At 44.0% G+C, this 21,009-nt stretch overlaps 1 protein-coding gene across 8 annotated transcripts in view; it reads left to right on the top strand.

Annotated features, from left to right (window-relative positions):
* DISP1 (dispatched RND transporter family member 1) overlaps positions 1–21,009 on the top strand; it is a 174,715-nt gene that overhangs the window by 115,902 nt on the left and 37,804 nt on the right. For 6 of the 8 annotated variants that reach the window (XM_059146647.1, XM_059146640.1, XM_059146644.1 and 3 more), the window contains 2 exons: positions 6,886–7,060; positions 16,139–16,667. In XM_059146647.1, the coding sequence (XP_059002630.1) occupies positions 16,156–16,667 (512 nt within the window). In that variant the 5' untranslated portion in view covers positions 6,886–7,060; positions 16,139–16,155. Of the gene's footprint in view, positions 1–2,076; positions 2,213–6,885; positions 7,061–16,138; positions 16,668–21,009 lie in introns of those variants that run through there. The other 2 variants (XM_059146641.1, XM_059146651.1) reach the window with 2 other exon arrangements.

Raw genomic sequence — 21,009 nt, 5'->3', positions numbered from 1 at the left:
ATCTTGCTGTTATGATTACAGTGCTGTTGTGAACACCCAGGTGCAAGTGTTCGTATGAACCAGGGTTTTCACTCCTCTTGTTGCTTGCGGTGTTTCTATTCCTTACGGTCGCCGCTGACACCAAATCAGGGAAATGCATGATTAGGTGCCTTTGAGCCTTGCTTCCATTTTGGATGATCAGTCAGTACATGACCTTGTTTTGTGTGTGTTTCTGTGGAGAGACACATTATCTAACATATTGTTGGTTTGGGGACATCAGGTTCATGGCCAGCAGTGGTATAACTCATGCTTGAAGAAATCATACCTAACAAACACATCACGCCTTCATGAGCTTATGAACAACAGACAGGCTGCTCACTGCTCTTTGAGGCCAGTTTAAACAGTGAAATTGCCAATGAAAAGCACAGAAATGTGAAAAAAAACATGGCACTAAAGAACACGGTTGTTTATTGCCTGTGAGCTAAAACAAGACAGGGTGTCACTGTGTTCACTGTCACATGGGAGCATGTGTGTTGGAGGACTCGAATTTTTCACTATGTGTGTGCGCATGTCAGAAGTAATGTGAAACCCCTGCCAGGATGATTTGGGATTAGGAGCAAACTGGAGCTAGTATGCAAACTTGCAAATAGGGAATCCACAAACACTGTACTAGGCGTGGTGCTTTTGTCCTACCCTGACAGTAACTGTTTCATTTGTTTAGGGAACTCCAGACCTGCTTCCTTCCCTCCCTTCCGCCCTCCGTCCCTCCTTCTTCCCTCTTCCCTCCTTTCCCCTTCCTCCCTCCCTCCCTCCCTATCTCCTTCCTTCCTCCTCTCTCCTTACCCCCTCCTTCCTTCTCCCCCACCTTTTCTTCCCTCCTTCCTCCCTCCCTCCTCCCTCCCTTCTTTCCTGTTATGGCCATCTTAGTGGTTGCCGCTGGTATGGATATGCTTTTATTTTGCATTTCCTTAATTATTAGTGATGTCGAACAACTTTTCATGTGCATATTAGCCATTCATACTTTTTTTTTTTTTGAAAAAATGTCTATTCTAAAACTTTGACCATTAGATTGTATTACTTGTCTTTTTATTGTTGTGTTTTCTATAATGTGGATACTAGCCTCTAAGATACATGATTTGCAGATATCTCCTCTTCTGTGAGTTGTCTTCACTTTCTTGATAATGTTGTTTGATGTATAAAATTTCTTTATTTTAACAAAGTTCAGTGTTACCTATTTTTTCTTTGATTACATGTGCTTTGGATGTTAATTTCTTTAATTTTGAAAGTGCTGTCTTTATATAATTAATCAATATTGCCTGTTACATTTTTTTATTAGATCATGAAGAATTAGATTTCATGGTTTCAGTAAATGATTACTTATTTGCCAGTGGCTGTAAATGGAAAGTATTTATTTGCTGATATCAGATATTTACAAGATTTTTACATTGTGAATTTAAAATAATGACATCATCAGGGTCACACGTCTATAAAAAGTAGTGTCAAAGTCACTTAACAAACTGCTGTTTTGCTTAGGAAAATTGAAAGGAAACACTTATCACTGCTTTAAATAATACTTTCCTCTTTAATAAAGAAGACTCTGCCTCTTAAAAACTCTGAACTTTCTGCCCTTAAAGTAGAGTGTCAAGAGCCATTCATGAAAAAAAACATAAGAATCCCGGAACTTGGAAATAAACACAGTTGGTGTTTATTTATGTTAGTTTAAATGTAGTAGCCCTATGTGTCAGAAAACTGAATCCATAACACTTAAGTTAGCCTAAGCAAGCAAATAATATCAGCTAACATGGCTTTAATCTACTAAGTAACTTTAAATCCAAAAGATCAAAGCAAGTTATAAGTAAAAACAGTCCTTGTTGCTGTTTCCTTGGTCGAAGCAGGAAAAGGCTAGAAATTATATGTCACCTTCATATCCTGGCTGGCTGACCTTGTGCTCAGATCCAGCCTCTGTGTGCCAGCTGTTCCCTGTTGCCCAGACCCTGCCCCTGGGGCGGGGGGGGGGGGGGGGGGGGTGGGAGGTGGGGGGCGGGGTGAGAGAAGGCGCTCCTGTCCTATAGGAGCTCAGACACTGAGAGTCCCAACCCCTCACACTTGAAATTCAAAGCCCTCTGCCTGTGCTCACCCTCAGTCCGCCCGCCTCTCCTGAAGCTCTTGCTGTTGGGGTCCCTTGGTCCCTCGAAGAGTAGCCCCAGCCAGGCTCTGTTCTTTACACGTGAAGGTAATACATTTACTCATGCTTCTGTATGTGTGCATTTGTTGTTTTGAGAATCTATTTAAAAATGGAACTTTGTCCTCTTCTTCAAGGATCAAATTTTAATTTCAACTCATAGGGTTTTTTCTTGGTATGAACTTTGAATGGCATCTTAATAACACGCTAAAAATCTTATGAAGGTTATTTGAATTTTGATCTGCCACAGTAAGGTAAGGTCAGCCATTTTTGGGGTTTATTAAAATGTGCAGATTTAAAGTAGTTTCTGTTCTTTCATGCTTTAGGGTCGTCTTTAGCCTCTTCTAAATGAGAGGATCTTGAAAATATGCTCTTCTCTCGTTGCTAGCTGGTAGAAAATTGGGTTTAGAATCCTAGGAATTATTTTACTCACTCGTGTGAATTAAATATGGTAAAAAGATGAGAAAATATTAGAATCTTCCAAGCTATATGGATAGAAGTCTGGCACAGATTTCTATCTCAGAGCTAAGCGTCCACAGCAAGCGTAAGTCGTGGCGATGCTTGTCTTAAATACACAGGCTGTGTGCAACCTCAGGCTGTGTTTGAGTTGATGACATGTTTCATGCATTATAATTGGATTTACCACTCAGAGTGGAAGTCGGAATACATGGGCCAAGTTCATATGTTTTCTTTTTTATTGAATACATTTGACATTTACCATTGTGTAAATTGTAGGCATGGGTGTATTGATTTAGTACATTTATGTATTATACCAATGAACCCTGTGGTAGTGATATTTAGCACCGCTCTCCTGTTACATGGTTACCCTTTCTGTCCAGTGTTGGGGTTAGTGAAGTTTTAGTGTCTTAGCAGGTTTGATGGTGGTAGTTCAGTGTTGCTGTGTGGATTCTTTACCCTGCATGAGTTTTCTGACTGGTTTACTGCCCGTTGCAAGTCTGTACCTTAAAGGGCATCCTTCTTATCCCTGCTGTGTTCACTTCTGCTTAAAATAGAATGGACAATTTCTATGCCATTGGCAGGAAAATTCAGACTAGTATAATTTGTGCAATATTTGTCCGAGAGTCAAATGTGAATTTTAAAGAAATTAAGCAGATTAAAAGCGTTGTCAAAACTGAGGTATTTCATGCCAATCATTGATTGTATATGAGTTTCTTCGGTGATAATGCAAGAAATTGAGAGCACAGTTAACAATTTGGTAAAATTTTGTCTAACAGGTATTCCTGTTCAAAGAAAAAGAATGAATATATCCTTTTTACCCACACGAAGGTTGTTTTCAATCATAGTATTTATAATTAAAAAAACTCTAGTTCCCTTTGAAGCCTCAGGAGTCACTAAGATACGTAAATAAATGCCAAACTAATACGTATTTTACTTGTGGACAGTGGATTTACTGCCCCGTGTGGTTTTAATGTCTGCTGACACATTTCTACTCTTAAAATGCTAAAATAAATAATCTTTTTGCATTATGTCATTTATTTTTACACTTTTGTTTCTAATTAATCTACCTGCTTTCATTGCCAAACTTGAACATTGGAATACTCTATTAGATTACATCTCATTTGTAACTTCTTGTTTCAGTGTACACAAGTAAGACAGAGTTTTTTCATATATCTTCTATACTTCATCTAGTTTCCATCTTAGATGTGAACTGGAAGATTGTGAGCAGGAGCTGCTTGCACTGATTATGAAAAATGTGGAAGTGTCTGAAATGGGTGACCTATGAAACAGCTTAGAAAACACATGTAAATCTCACCTCATCTAGAAAATACTGTGTATCCTCAGACAGATTCATCCCACCTTTTTAACTTGAACCCATTGTCTGTAGTTTATACTGAACCAGTTAGCCCTTGTTGGCATCTGTGGGGGAGCCACTTGCCAGTGGGTCACACATGCTGGTCCTGTGCCTTTTGCAGGCTTGGTGGGAGCAGGGTGCATACCTCACCCATAACCCAGAGCGCAGCTGGCAGCCTTGCCACACTGCCTCTGTGAACACACCTAGTCTTTAAAATGGCAAGTTCTGATCACACCCTAACACAGGAAGTACACATGGGTGTTTAGGACAAGACGGGCAAGGTGCCTAGCCTGTTCTTCTTGGGAAAAATACAAAACAAAGTAAATTGAGTAAAACTCAGGAAGCAGGTTCATACCCTGCAGGTGCACATCACAGATTCCAAGAGAATCATTCTCAGTGAACACAGTAGCTGCTCAGTAAATGCTTGCTAAAGAAAGACCTTCACCTATTTCCCTGGAAAACATGAGTTGGTTCCCTTTGTAGGCAAATGAGGATCCCGCATAGCCAGTCACTGTGATTTCAGTCCATCTGCTGCCTCCAGGAGAACAGGTCAAGCTCACAACCGTTCATGGTAATAATGTCAATAAAGACAAACAGCTTTATGAATGTCACACCCAGGTTCTCACACACAGGGAAGTTACTGATCCAATGCAAGGAAGAATAAAAGTCTTTATGAATTTGATGTTTCCCTAAGCTGCAGGTGAATTTCAGAGTTCTTTAAGTAAAAGGGCATTTTTAACTATGTCTCAAACTAGTACCTGGAGGGACTGCTCAATTGCTCAGTGGAATGAAGGAGGTCCTTGCGACGCTGTTTCCTGGACTCTGGAGAAAGAACCCCTTTGGGGCGCTGCTCTAGGAAATCGGATTTGCTACTGCTCAGACTTCACAGAACAGCAGGGCGTGGGAGCCTGCCATCAGACCCGTTAGCATTTGTGGGGAAAGCTTAGATGATTCCAAGAGCGGTGTTAAAAAACAACAGTTACCATCTAAACCAAACAGCCCGGAGTCCTTCATGGTGATTGATCTCAGTTTCTGTGTCAGGGAGGACATCTGAAAAATTCTCTCACATTCTTTTGCCTCACAATATGTAGGAGTAGAATGTTCTTGATTTGATTTATCTCAGTGACGTGTTTTTCCTTTGAGCTCGCTGCTCAGTTTTGAGTTTCTGAGATGTGTGAAGTATTAACATTCCTGGTGTCTTCGAGCTTACTTGTGGTCTGTTCACCATGTCAGTTAAGCTCCGTAATAGGATCCTGTTTCTGCTGGGGAAGAGCTGCAGTTTCCCAGAGAGCTCGCCAGATTGCAAGGTTGCCTGTTGTGTGTTTTCACTTGAGGCAGTATTTTCAGATGCAATCTTATGGCCTACACATTGGCCTGACCTATCGCAGAGGGGGGTTGCTGCTTACGGATGGAGCATCTTTTAATTCTTACTTGTCAGGATGTGAGGTGAGATGCAGGCCTGGTGTCTGAGGCTCTCTGGTCTAAGCATTGGAACATTTAAGATACTTAAAATACAATCACACATCTTTTTCTTTCTTTTCCTTTTTTTTTTTTTTTTGGCACAAAATTTCAGAGAACATGCTCTTTTAATATGAGGGATTGGGGGGGCATCTGGGGGGCTCAGTCGTTAAGCATCTGCCTTCAGCTCAGGTCATGGTCCCAGGATGCTGGGATGGAGTCCTGCATCGGGCTCCCTGCTCACCGGGAAGCCTGCTTCTCCCTCTCCCACTCCCCCTGCCTGTGTTCTCTCTCTCCCAGTGTCTCTCTTTGTCAAATAAATAAATAAAATCTTAAAAAAATATACAAGGGCTTAGGACTTCATTTTGAAGACTAACAAGGGGTTGGGGACATACTTTTTCTTGAGGGTTAAATAAACTCGTTAGTCAAATAGGCTGTATCCTAAACTTCAATCTCAAATAACCTGTGGGTCTGAGGCCTCGCTACATCATGTTTTTACCTTTTCACAACACTGATGCGTGTGAATTCCTCACTGTTGTCTCTCAGACTGTGTGACAAAGGCTTTCTCCTTAGCGTGCCCTCATCCCCACTTTCAGAACTTCAGAAGGACTCTTTACTGTTACAGAAGAGAAGTTAAGATCATCTAAATGCTCCAAAACACGTCTGACATGGAGTACCAGTTCCAAATTTCTTTGAGTAGAGAGCAGCATTCTGCATTTGAAGCAATATTTTTTGCATGTTGAATATTTTGAGTGTCAGTTGCTTGCTCTATGACTTGGTCAGCATTAATTAATAAGAAACATAAATCAGTGATTCTCAACCCTAGCCACACATGGGAATCATCTGAGGAGCTTTTAAAAAATACTAATGACCACAGTCCATTCCAGTATGAATTCAGTTAGAACCTCTGGGGTCAAGGCCCTGGGTCTGCAATTTTTTTTTTTTTAATATTACTAAAGTGATTTTAAAGTGCAGAAAGGGTTGAGAGTATTCTAAGAGACTCGTACCTTTGTAAACATTTGTTGTATGTGTTACGTTCCCTTCAAGACTTGTGGCCGAGTCTAGACACTGGTCGTGGCTGGCTCTAGGAAGGCTTTCCAGAACTTCTGTGAAAGACCTTTGATTGATACTAATAACGAGAGAAAACACCTCTGGTTTTATTTTATATAGTCTTAGTTTTACCCATGAGCTCATGTGAAACTGAAACTCAGAGACACAAGAAGCCTTTCTTTTTGAAGGCCATAGATGTATGGAGACGTTGTGCCTGCCGTGCATACTGATAATTTCTGTGGATGAACTTGGAAAAGGGAACTCTGAAAACTGTCATCACCGCAGTGCAGCGATGGGCCTCCTGAAATAGGAATTTCAGGAGATATGTGTTCATCAAGAAGATATTCTTGGCTGTCATTATCCCATGTAAAATATAAGCTTTATTTTACATTTCTCTTCCTAGGAAGACCTGTTGTCAAAGGCACCTTGGACATAAAACAAGAAAACAGAGATTGGCATTTCTGCAGCTGAGAAAGACCCGGCATCTTCCTGCATGGGTCTCTGCTCAGACGACTAGATTCTCAACTGGTGACAGGACTGCTTCCCAGACTCTGGGTTTTCAGATTTGCAGTGACACTGTAAGTAAGATCTGCCTAAGGTTATTTAACTTTTATAATTTTTAGTTGTTAATCTGGGAGGGAAAATTTGTCAGACTATTTTTTTCCCATATCATGAAGCTGTTTGTAAATACCGGGAACAGTTGTAATGATGAAACATTTTTTACGGTTTATGATGTCTTTATCGGTATCAACTGTTATATTAAAAGAGGTTATATAAAAATAATAGATTTCATTTTCAAAGGTGGTGTTTATTGTCGTAAATGGAAACTACCTTCTTGATAATGTACATTGAATAGAACATAGTTATGTTTTCATTCTAAGAGTGATCTGTGACTCAGATTTCTGGGATCAGTCGGTTTGCTTCTTCATGGTGTGAGGAGAGCATTGGAGCACGCAGGGGGCTCTCAGGGGGCATGTGCTCAAGAGGATAGGTGCTCCAGTGTGCACCCCTGTCTCTCACGGAAGACAGCTTCTGCTTTAGTGCCATTTCTGAGGAAGGGGAATGACAGCAGCACTCATTAACTCTCACTACCACTCAGATAATAACAACATTTCTGTATAGTTCTTTGTAACATATAAAATTCTCATCAGTGAAGACAACTGATCAGTGTTTTTGTGGTAGGAAGTTCCTGAACTCAAACAAAAATAAGAAAAGGCAACTTGTCTCAGAAGGGGAGAAGATTCTGTTTCCTCGTGCGTGACCGGTCTTGTCAGTTCCTTCACAAGCCTGAGTGTCTGAGTAAAGATACAGATTTGGTTCTCAGGTCACAGTTATGTTTTGAAATTGTGCATGACAACAAAGTTCAGCCCCCCTGCCTTGCCTTTCAGGTTTGCATAACGTGATTCATAATTCAGTGAAATCTGTCTCTGATGCTCTTGGATGCTGAATTGTACCTTCTGAAACTGTCAGGAAATACTGAATTCAGAGGCTGTTTTTCCATGTGGGGCTTCAGACTGAGTTTTCTATCTGTTGCCTCCAGGGGTCCCATTAAATCTCCAGGAGCCGGGCCCTTTCCTGGGAGCATCTTGAGGTGGCAGGAGAGTCTTGGCGGGGTGGTCTGAGAGGGAATCCCAATAGTGTCATTTAGATTAGTTCCACTTCAATACTTTGAACCTTCAGGTTCTCTGTAGTGGGTTTAGTAGTATCTACAAAGAGGTATTATAAGGAAAGCACTTGACGCACTGAGATGATTTAAAAAAAAAACAAAACAGTTTTAGTAGCCTTTTAAGGGTAAAAAAAAAAGTCCCTGGAGACACGGCTTCTGGTCCCTTCTATAGACCAGCTTAGCAGCACTGCACAAGAGCCCACAGGACATCCTCGCTGCACCTGGAGAAGCTACTTAACCTTCTGGCCACAGTACCAGTATTAACAGGCCAACCTGCTGGCAGTGATCAGAAATGAAGCCTTCATTCAGGATGAGCGTCCAGCCATTTTAGAGGAACAATTTCATGTTCAAATATATTTGATAAATAATGGATACAGGTGGCCGAATGCCTTTATACCTGGTATGTTTTTATACATCCATACCCTGATATCTGGTACCACCTGAGGAAAGAAGATTGTCTCACCCGTGAACTGGGCGCGGTGCTTTGATCCCTATTGGTGAGTTGCACCAGAATGATTGAAATCTGTGCCTGTAGCACTTGAGTCAACTGTCCTTAAACTTAGTTACCAGCTAGAACCTCTTAAAATGTGTTACTTCTTTGGAACAGCAGGCCTTTGTTTCTGGCACTCCTGTCCTTTCCCTGCCTGACCTGTGCTGCTGGAATTGTGCCTCTTTTGCCATAACTGAGGCCTGCTGCAGGTCTGTGGTTTGCCTTGCTGCACAAGATGTGCTCCAAGGACTTGCAGTGTGGGCATCTTGCTGGAGCCCTGCTGACCCGCTCAGGTGGACTGGAGCCAGATCTGCACTGTAGGCCCAGCCCCAGGTGATCCTTGAGTTTGAAAAACGGTGGGATGGTGTTCTGTGTTTTACTCGGTGAAGCTGTGCTGTGGGGAGCATCACGCTTCTGGGAAGGTAATGGGCTGGAGCTTGGAACCATGCTAGGGAACCCGTCTTGCTGCCAGCTGTTGGGTTTGGTGATATGGATCTGCTAAAGGTGAGGGTTGTACTAGAATCTGTGATTGAACTTACAGAGAGTCCTTTAGAAGAAGGCCCTGAAATCCTGGGGGGCAGAAGGAGAAGCAGACTCCCTGCTCAGCAGGGAGCCCAACGCGGGACTCGATCCTAGGACCCTGGGATCATGACCTGAGCTGAAGGCAGATGCTTAACCAAGTGAGCCACTCAGGCATCCCTACTTTCTGTCTTTTAAATGTAATTTCCTTATATTATAAAAGTATGTATTATTATCTTATTATATTTAATTATACTAATTATGTATATTACATGTAATTGTATATTCTATAGCTAAATTGTAAGTTTTCTGGGTCCCAAGCCAGAGTAGGACGTAACTCCAATGACGTTTCTCTCTACGTTGAAACACGAGCGAAGGGGGTCTCTGCAGGGTCTGCGGTATCTGCCAGCCACCTATGGCACTGGTCATGGTTCTCTTTCTTGGTTCGTAGATACCTTTGGTCCAGTGGATCATCATGTGTGTTTCCAGAAACCTGACATGGGAACCTGTCCTGAATACATTGTATCATCCATTCTTGCCCCCTCAACTTCCTGTTCATTTCCTGCTTCATCCAGTTACTCAGTATATTGTATGGGTGTTACTGTAACACAGCAGATACATTTTGGAAGATAAACAATGTAAAACGCCCACTGATAGACAATGTAAAGGGCGCCCACTGAATAGATGTTTAGTCATCCTGTAAGGTAAAAGACAAATTGTTTGTTTTTACATTTTAATGATAATTACCTTTTATGAAATGCTAGTCTCAGTGCTAGTGACTTTCTATGTTGTTTTATTAATATTTTATTACTATAAAGAAGATACAGTTATAGCCAAAGTTATAGGTACTACAGAAAATGAAATGTGAAAGTCTTCTCTACCCTTCCAAAAATTCCCAGTCCAGCTCTGCAGCAGGAAACAGTGCTAGCATTTTGTATGTCCTTCTGGAAACTATCTGTATATCCTAACCGTAAATAAGTATCTCTCTCCTTTTTCAGTGGACTGGATTCATACCCTGCAGGCTGTTCTGTAGCTAGGTTTTATTTACACATAAAGATGTACTTTGGACTTCTTTCCAAGTAATATAGCCTGATCTAATGCATTCTTTTCTCTCTCTCTCTCTCTCTTTTTTTTTTTTTTTTTTTTTTTTTGGTGCAGAGTACCCAGTGTACAGATATGACAGAATTTAAGTCTGCCATTGCTGATATTTTAGATCATTTCCAGTTTTCACTGGTACAGAGAGTGGTGCAGTCTGTAACATCCATATCTGTACATTTATCTTTACACATTGTTCAAGTATATCCAAAATCTAAATTACTAGTAGTACTGTGGTCAAAAGAGGAGGATATTTAAAATACCTATTTTGGAGTGCCATGTTGCTCTCTTAGATGGTTATGCTAATTTGCATTTGAAATTTAACTCTCAGAAGAGCCAAGAGTAGAGACTGTAAGAGTGTAAATCATTTGACCCATGTTCTCAAAGGTGGAAAGTAGTAAAGTCAGCTTTCGGACTCAGATCCACCCACAGTGTTTCTTCTAAGCAACAGATGTCTCAGCTGCTGGGTTTGGGTGTTTTTTTTTTTTTTTTTAAGATTTTATTTATTTATTAGAAAGAGAGGACACAAGGCAGGGAAAGGGGTGAGCAGAGGAGAAGCAGGCTTACTGCTATGTAGGGAGCTTAATGTGGGGCTTGATCTTGGGACTCTGGGATGATGACCTGAGCTGAAGGCAGACACCTAACTGACTGAGCCACCCAGGTGCCCCATATTTTGTTTTTTTTGGTTTTTTTTTTTTAAAGATTTTATTTATTAATTTGACAGAAATCACAAGTAGACGGAGAGGCAGCCAGAGAGAGAGAGAGGGAAGCAGGCTCTCCGCTGAGCAGAGAGCCCGATGCGGGACTCGATCCCAGGACTCTGAAATCATGACCTGAGCCGAAGGCAGCGGCTTAACCCACTGAGCCACCTAGGCGCCCACCCCATATTTTGTTTTAAAGATTTTATTTATTTATTTGACAGAGCACAAGTGGCAGAGCAGCAGGCAGAGGGAGAGGGAGAAGCAGGCTTCCCATGGAACAGGAAGCCGGACATGGGGCTTGATTCCAGGACCCTGGGATCATGACCTGAGCCGAAGTCAGATGCTTCATAAACTGCAGCACCCCGGCCCCCCTCAGCTGCTGTTTTAAGCATAATTTTGGCTTTAAAGCTAGGAGGCATTATTCTTTATCTCTTTATATTCTTTTTTTTTTTTTTAAGATTTTATTTATTTATTTGACAGAGAGAGATCACAAGCACACAGAGAGGCAGGCAGAGAGGCCCGCAGAGAGTGAGGGAAGCAGGCTCCCAGCTGAGCAGAGAGCCCGATGTGGGGCTCGATCTCAGGACCCTGAGATCATGACCTGGGCTGAAGGCAGAGGCTTTAACCCAGTGAGCCACCCAGGCACCCCTATCTCTTTATATTCTTAAACTCAATCAGGCAATTATGATAATTCTTCCATCATCAATGCATAGCCTTTATGATTTTGATATTGATTTCATATCCTGCAACTTCACTGAATTCACTTAGTCTCACAGTTTTGTGGTGGAGTCTTCAGGGGATTCTATGCATAATATCATAGCGTCTGCAAGGAGTGACAGTTTCACTTCTCTTCTGACTTGGAGACCTTTTATTTCTTTTTCTTGCCTAATTGCTCTGGCTAGGGCTTCCAATACTGTGTTAAATAAAGGTGTCAAGAGTAGACATCCTTCTTTTGTTCCTGATGGTAAAGGAGAAGCTTTCAGATTTTCACCATTACAGATGATGTTAACTGAGGGTTTATCATATATGCTCTTTACTACATTGAGGTCTGTTCATCTTGTACCCACTTTGTTGAACTTTGTATGTTGAACTTTGTCAGAAGCTTTTTCTACAACTATTGAGATGACTGTATGATTCTTCTCTGTCATTCTGTTAATGTGATGTGTCACATTAACACATGAATGATGTATGAATGTGGAACCATCCTTGTATCCCAGGAATGAATCCTGTTTGATCACGATGTATAATCCTTTTAATGTATTCTTGAACCCAGTTTGCTAATATTTCCTTGGGGTTTTTGCCTCTCTGTTCATCAGGGATATTGGCCTGTAGTTCTCTTCCTTGCCGTGTTCTTGTGTGGTTTTACTATCAGGGTAAGGCTGGCCTTGTAAATGAACCTGGAAGCTTTCCTTCCTCTTCTAAGCCCTTAATGGTGGTCCTATGAGATGGACGTTGATTATTATTCTGATTAGTACATGGGAAGAACTGAGGCTCCAAGAAAAAAGGAATTAAATTTTAAAATGTAATCAGTAGAGGGTACTTGACCAAAGGCCTTATGGCCCCCAAACTGCCAAAGCCCTCGTTAAAGAACGCTGGTAGAAGAGGTGAGATAAGGGTTGTGGGATTAGTGGCTTTGAGTGTATTGTTACTGGTGCATTGTGTTCACTAACAACAGGGAAATACACTGATATTTCTGGCCGTGGGGCCCTGTCACACCTCAAGCCAGTAGCAACTCAGAACAGCTTTCTTTTGGCCTCCTCCATGTGTGATGGCCCCAGGGAAAATGGGTGATTTGCAGTTGAGGGTATTTGATCCAGAACTTTCTTTAAACCTCACTGCAGACATAATCATGTGGCATTACATCTGTCTGGATAGTTCCTTTATATTAAGTGGACTCTTCCTCTGTCTCATCTGCTTTCCTCTCGGCTCTCTCTGTCTTAGGCTCAGACCAGATCTTTTTCTCAAGAAAGAAGATCTTTGTAAGGCCGTGGGATCCCTTCTTGAATTCGGATTGAAACTTTGCTATTTTCCAGGCCAAATACACCCACTAAACTTAATCCACAGACATTTCTTAGAATAATTTTTTTTCTGTTTTCGCTTTTAATTATTTTTTCCTTCTAATTCACAACTTATTTATAAAGTCAGTTTGATTGTTCCTATTTTAAGATTGAAGAGCCCGAATCATAGGAAGCTCATGTGACTTATTTCAAATACAAGCCAGTCAGAGTTCAAGTGGTTGTTTACTCTCTACTAGTGCCTACTCCATCGAAAGAAGTCTCCAAATTAAGAAGCAGGTTATGTTCCAAAAATCCATTTGTAAGTCATGATTTGGCACTTGGAGTGAATTTTACCAGTAGTGGGGGAAATGTTAGAACTGGTGATTAGGCCCCTTGGCCAGCCTGCACAAGTCTGTGTAGCTCTTATATAATCACCTAATGATGCGTTTGCGTAAAACTAAGAATGATCTTGGGATTCTGGTTACCAAAAACTCTCCTTTCTGGGAGAAGCATCCAGTTGGAAGATGGGGACGCAGAGGGAACTAGAGAGTCTGCAGGGACATTGGGGACACTGGGAAGGCTGCTAGAGGCTGGGACACTGTTTAACGCCCACTTTTTTGTTAAAACTTTGAGGATTTGGGTGGTTGGGTGATGCTTGGTGCCAGCATAACTTCCGCAACAGCTGTGGTTAGCATTGATAGGACTGATGGACAAAATTATTTTTCTGAGGGGATATTAATGATCCTGACGGTAAAGACAGACCAGCAAATCAGAGAAAACGTTCCCCCTCAGTCCTCCGTGTGGTGAGGTCAGCAGAGTTGGTTCCCCATTGGCCCAGGGACCCCACAAGCTGGGGCAGCCGGGCTGAGTTCTGGAGAGATGATGTGGGTCCCTGGTGCGGGAAGAGGAGCCCATGATGCCTGTGTGTGAAGTGGTTCTGGGATGTGATCACATTTATGTCCTGTGTTTATACGTTCTGGGCTGCCTTGCACTTCAGAGTACAAAGCATCTTGTATTTCCCTTAGCTTTGGAAAGTCTAGTGCCTCTTTAGAGGCCCCATGATTCCTGTCTTATTGTTCTCAGACATTTGTATGCAGCTTTTTTTGTTGTTAGCAAAAGGGAAGATACATTCTTTGGGGAGAGGAAGCTGAGTGACAGATCCCTCCTGAGTGGCCTCAGGGTGAGTTCTTGCCTTGCCAGCACACTGAAAAGGTGAGGGGAGGCCCGCCTGCAGCCCCTCCCTGGGCGGGTGACACGCAGACCTACCAGAGCCCTATGCTTAGCCCAGAGAGGGAAACTGCCTTTACTACGACCCCTCCCCCTGGTCCCTGCAAGGGAGGGTGGGACCTGTGACCTGTGACCACTTTCAGAAGTGTTAACAAGGGAGGAGGGAAGTCAGCAAACATGGTTTTACATATATTCTGAGGTTTATAGAGTCTTTGTTTAAAATAATTTACAAAGAAATTTTTTGACATCCATATAATTCTTCCATTTCTTATGATGCTGAATTTGTGCATGTGTTTGAGGAGGCTTTTTCTGTCCAGAAGGGAAATACGGTAATGATGCTGGAGTTGTGGCTAACATTTTCTGGGCACCAGTATCAGATTGGACATGCATTGCTGTGGCGTGCTCTGCTCAGGAAATCCCCTGCTGTGGGGGCATGGAGTGTGTGACAGTGCACACTGGGACCTTCCTGGGGCAGGGGTTAGGCAGGTTTGCCAGGTCCGATGGCCGCGTGCTCAGACTGAGCCCTGGTGATTTCTTCTGGTGCCTGTTTGTCCGCAGGAGGTGGGGAGAGACCAGGGAGGGCCTATTCTGGAGGCTGTTCTACCTGCTTCAAGGAGTGCCTTGCCCAAAGGTTTAGAGAGCCACTGGGTGCAGCGTTTCTCTTGTTGGCTTGAATTCACGTGGGGGATAAATAGACCGCAGGCAGTGGGGGCACCCATTGTTCTTACTGCAGATTCCATCTTGTGCACGGGGTCAGAGGGGAGGTGGGTGAGAGGGGAGGGAGGAGGTTGTGTGTTTTTGCTTTTGTTTGTTGATGGACAGAAACCTGCTACTGGTAATTTGACTATTAATTTTCCTTTCCATTGAAGCCCTGGACCTTCTAGTAAGAGGGAAAAAAAAGTTAAGAACAAAAACCTCATTTCAAGCAAATCCCACTCGTACTATTCTTTTTCTCATGTGCAAACAATGCTACATAATATAGAGGACAAAGTAATACGTTCTTGGCAGCTTACATGGCATGCTTATTCATTTTTTAAGCATTCTAGTCATCAGTTGAGAGAAAACTCTGGTGTCTGATATCTTGGCTTAGCTGATTGCTTTTTATTTTCTTTTGTTTCTTCTTATTCTAGGACCTGAGAGACTTAGGGGAAAGATCATATTTTCTTGAGATTTTTCTAATGTCTTAAGACATTCTTAAGATTATTCAAATTAGGGGCACCTGGGTGGCTCAGTGGGTTAAAGCCTCTGCCTTCGGCTCAGGTCATGATCCCAGGGTCCTGGGATCAAGCCCTGCATCAGACTCTCTGCTCAGCAGGGAGCCTGCTTCCCCCTCTCTCTCTGCCTGCCTCTCTGCCTGCTTGTGATCTCTGCCTGTGAAATAAATAAATAAAATCTTTTTAAAAAGATTATTCAAAATAGGGGTGCCTGGGTGGATCAATTAGTTAAGCATCTGCCTTCAGTTCAGGTCCTAGGATGGAGCTGTGCTTCTCCCTCTCCAAACTCCCCCTGCTTGTGTTCCCTCTCTCGCTGTGTCTCTCTCTGTCAAATAAATAAATAAAGATCTTTAGGGGAAAAAATATCCAAATTATTTTAAACTACACAACTCACTGTCCTCGTGGTGGCCCTTCATTTTTCCATTACTCCTGTGTCCTAATGGCTCACGCCTGGGTGAAGAGTCGAAGGGTGATGTTGGTGCTCTGTCTTTCCCTGTCCTCCCCTAAAATGCGATAAGTCTTACCCCGTCCTTCACACTGAGGACAAGGACAGGGAGAGAAGGGCCAAAAGCAGAGGTGGGGAGGCGTGGGCGGGACGGTGGCTCTTCAGGTGCACGGGGCCGCTGGGCCCCTTGCAGAGGCTGCTGCTTTCCCTGCGCTCTCGACTCCTTCCAGTATCTTTCCTGTCTTGTCTGCATCTTTGTCTGTATGCCTGTCACTGGCTGATTTTATATCATTTTCTCTCAGGGCCAAGAAGTCAGAACATGGCGGTGAGCGATGGAAACAGTGATTTTGTGGGTCTGGGCAATGGCAGTGTGACAACCAGTGCTCCCACCCTCGGCGCCGTCCCACCCTGTGACGGGGACCTCGCCACCCAGCAGCTTGCAGCCAGAGAGGCCCTGAGGACTAAAGTGAGTCCTAATGGATGCCTGCAGGTCAATGGCACCGTGAAGTCCTCCTTTCTGCCCATGGACAGCCACCAAAGAGCGCCCGCCATGCTGTCCCCATGCTGCCACCCATGCCCATTCCATCGGCCCCTGGCCAGCCAGAGCAGTCACCCAGAGGGCCGGCCCGAGGCTGGCCCCGCCCCGCCTTCTGCTCTGGCCTCATGCTGCTTGCAGCCACACTCCGAGTATTCTGCGCCTCTGTGCCCCAGCCGTACGCCCGTCTACCAGGCTGCGTGCTGCCTGCAGCCCTCTCCGCCCTTCTGCCTGCACCACGCATGGCCTGGCCGTTTCCCACACCAGCCCGGGCAGCCGCACGTGGCCGGCTTCAGGTAAGTGTACACAGGTTCTGCTCACCTTTGTGCCCCACCAAGTCTGCACAAATGCTCCTGCTTGTGTCAATTTCCCCAAAGGGAGGAGCCCACGGGTGTCAGTGGGAGGAAACCAGAATGCATGTGAAATAATATGTCCCTGTCTCATCCGTTGATCGACCCTCGTGTGCTGCCTGCCTGTCTGTCAGTTCGCTGTCTTACAACGTTCCATGAAGCTTTTACTGTCAGCAGCTGTTGCTACTACTCGTGGGGGTTACATCTGTGACAAGGCTGCCTGAACAGGAGTCTTGGTGGTCAGCAACCTTTATGACAATGAAGCAGGCGCTTCTGCGTGCTTCCAAGCAGCGTGTCCACCAGCTCTGTTCATGTGCTTTGGTTGACCATGTTGAGATCAGACCTTCTCTCAAGGGGGGACCCTGTTGATCTGCAGCGTAGGTCTCTGAAAACTACATTTTATGAAGTGTTTTGGGGCCTGGTAGACGGAAATGCGCTGGGCACACCTGTGTCGTGTCTGGCACCCGCTCTAGCCCAATGCGTGCTTTCTGCTCTGTGTCTTCCACACGAACTGCAGGTGAGCAATGCTGGTATTTTCTGAAACACTGAGTGCTTTGTAAGACCAAGTATTAGTTCATATTTGTGGGTTATGAGCTTTCAGTGAGCTGGGAAAGCACTCTCCTTTTCCAGTGAGGGGAGAGTTCACACCCAGGGAGATGCGCCAGTCTGACACGCACAACTCCATCGGCATTGAGCCTTGTGGTCCACACCTCCGCCCACTTGGAGCATTTTTTTCTGGGGTGACAGAGAACGTCTCCTCCAGCCACCTCCTCCTCATTCCTGCTGTCTTCCCACAGGATCACCACTTTGAGCTCTGCTACCGCGTGCTGGTTTTGCCTGGAAAGCTCATGCAAATGCGGTCATACAGTGTGTACACGTCAGTGTCCCACGGTTTCCACTTAGCATAGTGTTGAAAACACGACTCACTGCCACATAGTTTGCCTCTCTGTTGCTGAGTCACAATGCACTGTGTACCTGGGACAGGCTCACTGTCACCTACAGAGTCAGTCAGACCTCCAGTTGGGAAGTATGTCCTGGGGAAGTCACGTACATATGGTGTGCGGACTGTAGCTAAGAACACAGGGCTATGTGCTTGGAAGTGGTTAATAAAGGAGATCTTAAAAGCTCTCATGGCAAGAAAAAGCTTTTGTAACTATGAGTGGTGACAGATTTATTGTGGTGCTAATTTCATAACGTATACAAACATCAAATCATGTTGAAACTAATATTACCCTGTATGTCAATTATAGCTCCATAAAAAAAGGATCAGATCCAGAAAGGGGTTGTTGAGGAATGGATCCTTTTCACCTTTATCAGGTTTGGGTTGCTGTTGACATTATCTGGTTTTACCGTTTTAAGAAAAACACAGAGGGAGATGGGGAATGACAGTGGGTCTCGGAGGACTGTCCTCTGCAGTGTGTTCTTGCAGTTTCTAAATACATTTTCCAAGTCAGGGGCGAGAGTGTTTTAGTCACAGAACTACGTAAAGGATGGGCCAAAGCTATTTCTCTGAAGGCTTGTCCTGATAGCGTTGTGCTACCTGACCAGTTCTAGGCTCCTTCTACTTTGAATTAAACTGTGGAAGTGTTTGACTTTAAAATTATCTGGCCACTGATATTGACACTTTAGAATCATCAGTTATATGGTTGCAGGATGTGAGGGGAGACAGATACCTCTATATTTTGAGGCTGATCCCACTTTTTAAAAACTTCAGAAAATATTAAACCTATAGGCAGGTAACGCATTGTTTTAATACACAGGCAGGACTTTACCATAGCGTCTCTGTATGTATTCTTAAAGGGATGAGAGTCCTGTGTTCATACAGCTTTAAAAAGGATGGCATGGGGTTGGCTCAGTCAGTTCAGTGGGTGACTCTTGGTTTCAGCTCAGGTCATGAGCTTGTGAGAGGTCATGAAATCGAGCCCCATGTCAGGCTCCATGCTGCGTGGAGTGTTTAAGATGCTCTCTCTCTCTCCCCCTCTGCTCGCCTGTTCTCCCTCTCTCAAATAATAGATTAATAAAATCTTTAATAAAAAATAAATAGAATAGCATTAAAAACAGATAAAAATGTCATATTTGTCTATCAAGAAAAGTTGGAGGAAAAAGTGGAATATTCCTTGAGAAATGTTTCCTATCCAGAATGTTTCTCAAGAATTTGAGCCTTTTGATCAACTCTGTGTAACAGATGGAATCTTCTACAGACGTCTGTACAGGAGTGTCTCTTCACAGTTTTGTCTATCACATACTTCACTTAGGACATGTCTTTATAAGCTATAATTGACATGCAGGATTATATTAGTTTCAACATTTACTTATTTATACAATCAACAGTATTTTCTGAGTGCGTGCCGGGCATCGCAAATGTAATTATGAACAGGATGAGACTATGAATGAAATAGCAGATTCCCAGTGCAAGCTCTGAGCTGTTTCCAATTGAGGCAGAGAATGCCATGAATGATGCTTGGCAAGTCCCAAACTCGTGATCATGGCAGGGATGATGTGAGTTCTGGGTGCCCAGCAAGCACACTTCTACTTCCCTGAAGGCAGTTTTGCAGGCAGATGGTCACTCTGAGTGTGCCCCACTGCCAGAGGCTCAAGAGCTGTGCTGCTGAGTAGGCTTGGCATGGAGGAGCCCATGAAAGGAGCTGACAACAGGGCACAACCTTGTCCCCGCCCCAAACATTGTGCCCTATGCCATTTGTAGCGTGTGTCACCTTCTCCTATTGTCCTTCTGGATTCTTCCAGCGTCTGGCTCACTTGCTCAGAGGTGTTCTGTTTGCTCTCCCCTAGGACACTACTTGCTTTCAGCTCTTCTTAAAAAAAAGTAGGAAGGGATAATTCTTGTTTTATGTTAGGAGAGAATCTACTTCCTGAAATCTGGTTTCTTGGTGTACAGTATATCATAACACCCTAGGCCAAATGACAGCTCTGAGCATTATTTCTCAAACTGCCTTCCTGTGATGCTCGTGCTCTGCAATGATCCACCCTTTTCCCCTTTCCTGAGCCTTGGCAATTGAGTTATTTCTCTTTAGCTGGGACATTTGAAAGATAAATCCCAGTGAACACTTCACTAGCATTGTGGCATGAACCTGGCATTGATGCTGATCTTAGTGTCTGTGATTTGCCCTAATCACTAGACTCAAACCAGATGGCTTTTCTAAGATGCTGTGTGATGAGTGGAAAAATTGCAGGTTAGTGCTTCACTTGCTCAGCAAGTAGTCAATGAGTACTTACGTACCTGGTGTCAGGTGCTGAAAGCAGAGGTACAGACCGCGGGGTCCTCACCTTCAGAGGGGCGGGGGTGGTGTGGACGTGGTGAGAGCTGAGTCTGGGCCTGTGTGGACTCTAGGTAGGTGCCCGAGGTCCAGAAGTGAAACTGCGGCGCTCTTCCAAATATTAATTCAGGAGAACCAGATCATAGACGCATAAATTCTTCCCTCCTGTTTTCCTCTCTTACTAAGAGCAACATAATCATGAGCCTTTACTTACAGATGGTGGGACTGCTGGGCAGGCGTGTTGGAGGATGGGGTGGTCCCACTGCATGCTTTAGATGCGCGCTGCTCACAGGGCCCAGTGAACCTCAGAATTCAGTTCTAAGTCTCCTGGGCGCCATTCACCTGTGCCAGGGGCTTCCATACTGGACATGTGCGTTCTGCTAGGGTGTTTCCGTGGGCAAGGCTCTTTTCTCTTGGAGCAACTGAGGTTCCTTCTGACCTCTGTGGTAACAAATGGAGCTCCAGCGAGGTAGAGTGACGGCCATATTTGACAGTGAATGATACCCTTTTTTTTGTCCACATGATTCTGGTTAATTGGGGTTTCACTGCTTATGTTTTGCTTACTGTATCATAGGGTAATGTCCAAAGATAAAATCCCTTTTCTTCAAAAATCTAAAGGACTAAAACCTCCCAACTATAAAACATTGTAGTGGATTGGTACCCTCTAGCGGCCCCAGTTACACCCACAAAAGCCGTTGCCATGTTATTTAGATGAACCTGAAAGCAAAGCTATCTGCATATTTCATTTGTCGATGGCAGGTCTACAATACAGTGTCAGACAGAGCTTTTCTGGGAGACACAGCCATCCTGGGAGGCACCACGGCCACTACTTTATGACTCGCCTTTCACTCTTCCAGCTCTTTCTCCCCTGCTCCCCGTGCCAGGTGAGGGGTGTGCACGCGGCTTCGCACACACACGCCCACATGAGTCCTGGCCAGGCCACTTGCTGTCTTCATGTCTCGGGCAGGCATTCGTTTCTCCTGGCCTTCCCTTCTGTCTCTGCAAAGATGGGA

The sequence above is a fragment of the Mustela lutreola genome, chromosome 14 (genome assembly GCF_030435805.1).
Source record: "Mustela lutreola isolate mMusLut2 chromosome 14, mMusLut2.pri, whole genome shotgun sequence".
NCBI lineage: Eukaryota > Metazoa > Chordata > Mammalia > Carnivora > Mustelidae > Mustela > Mustela lutreola.
Note: the sequence above shows the minus strand (reverse complement) of the source record. Positions and strands in the feature narration are given on the sequence as shown.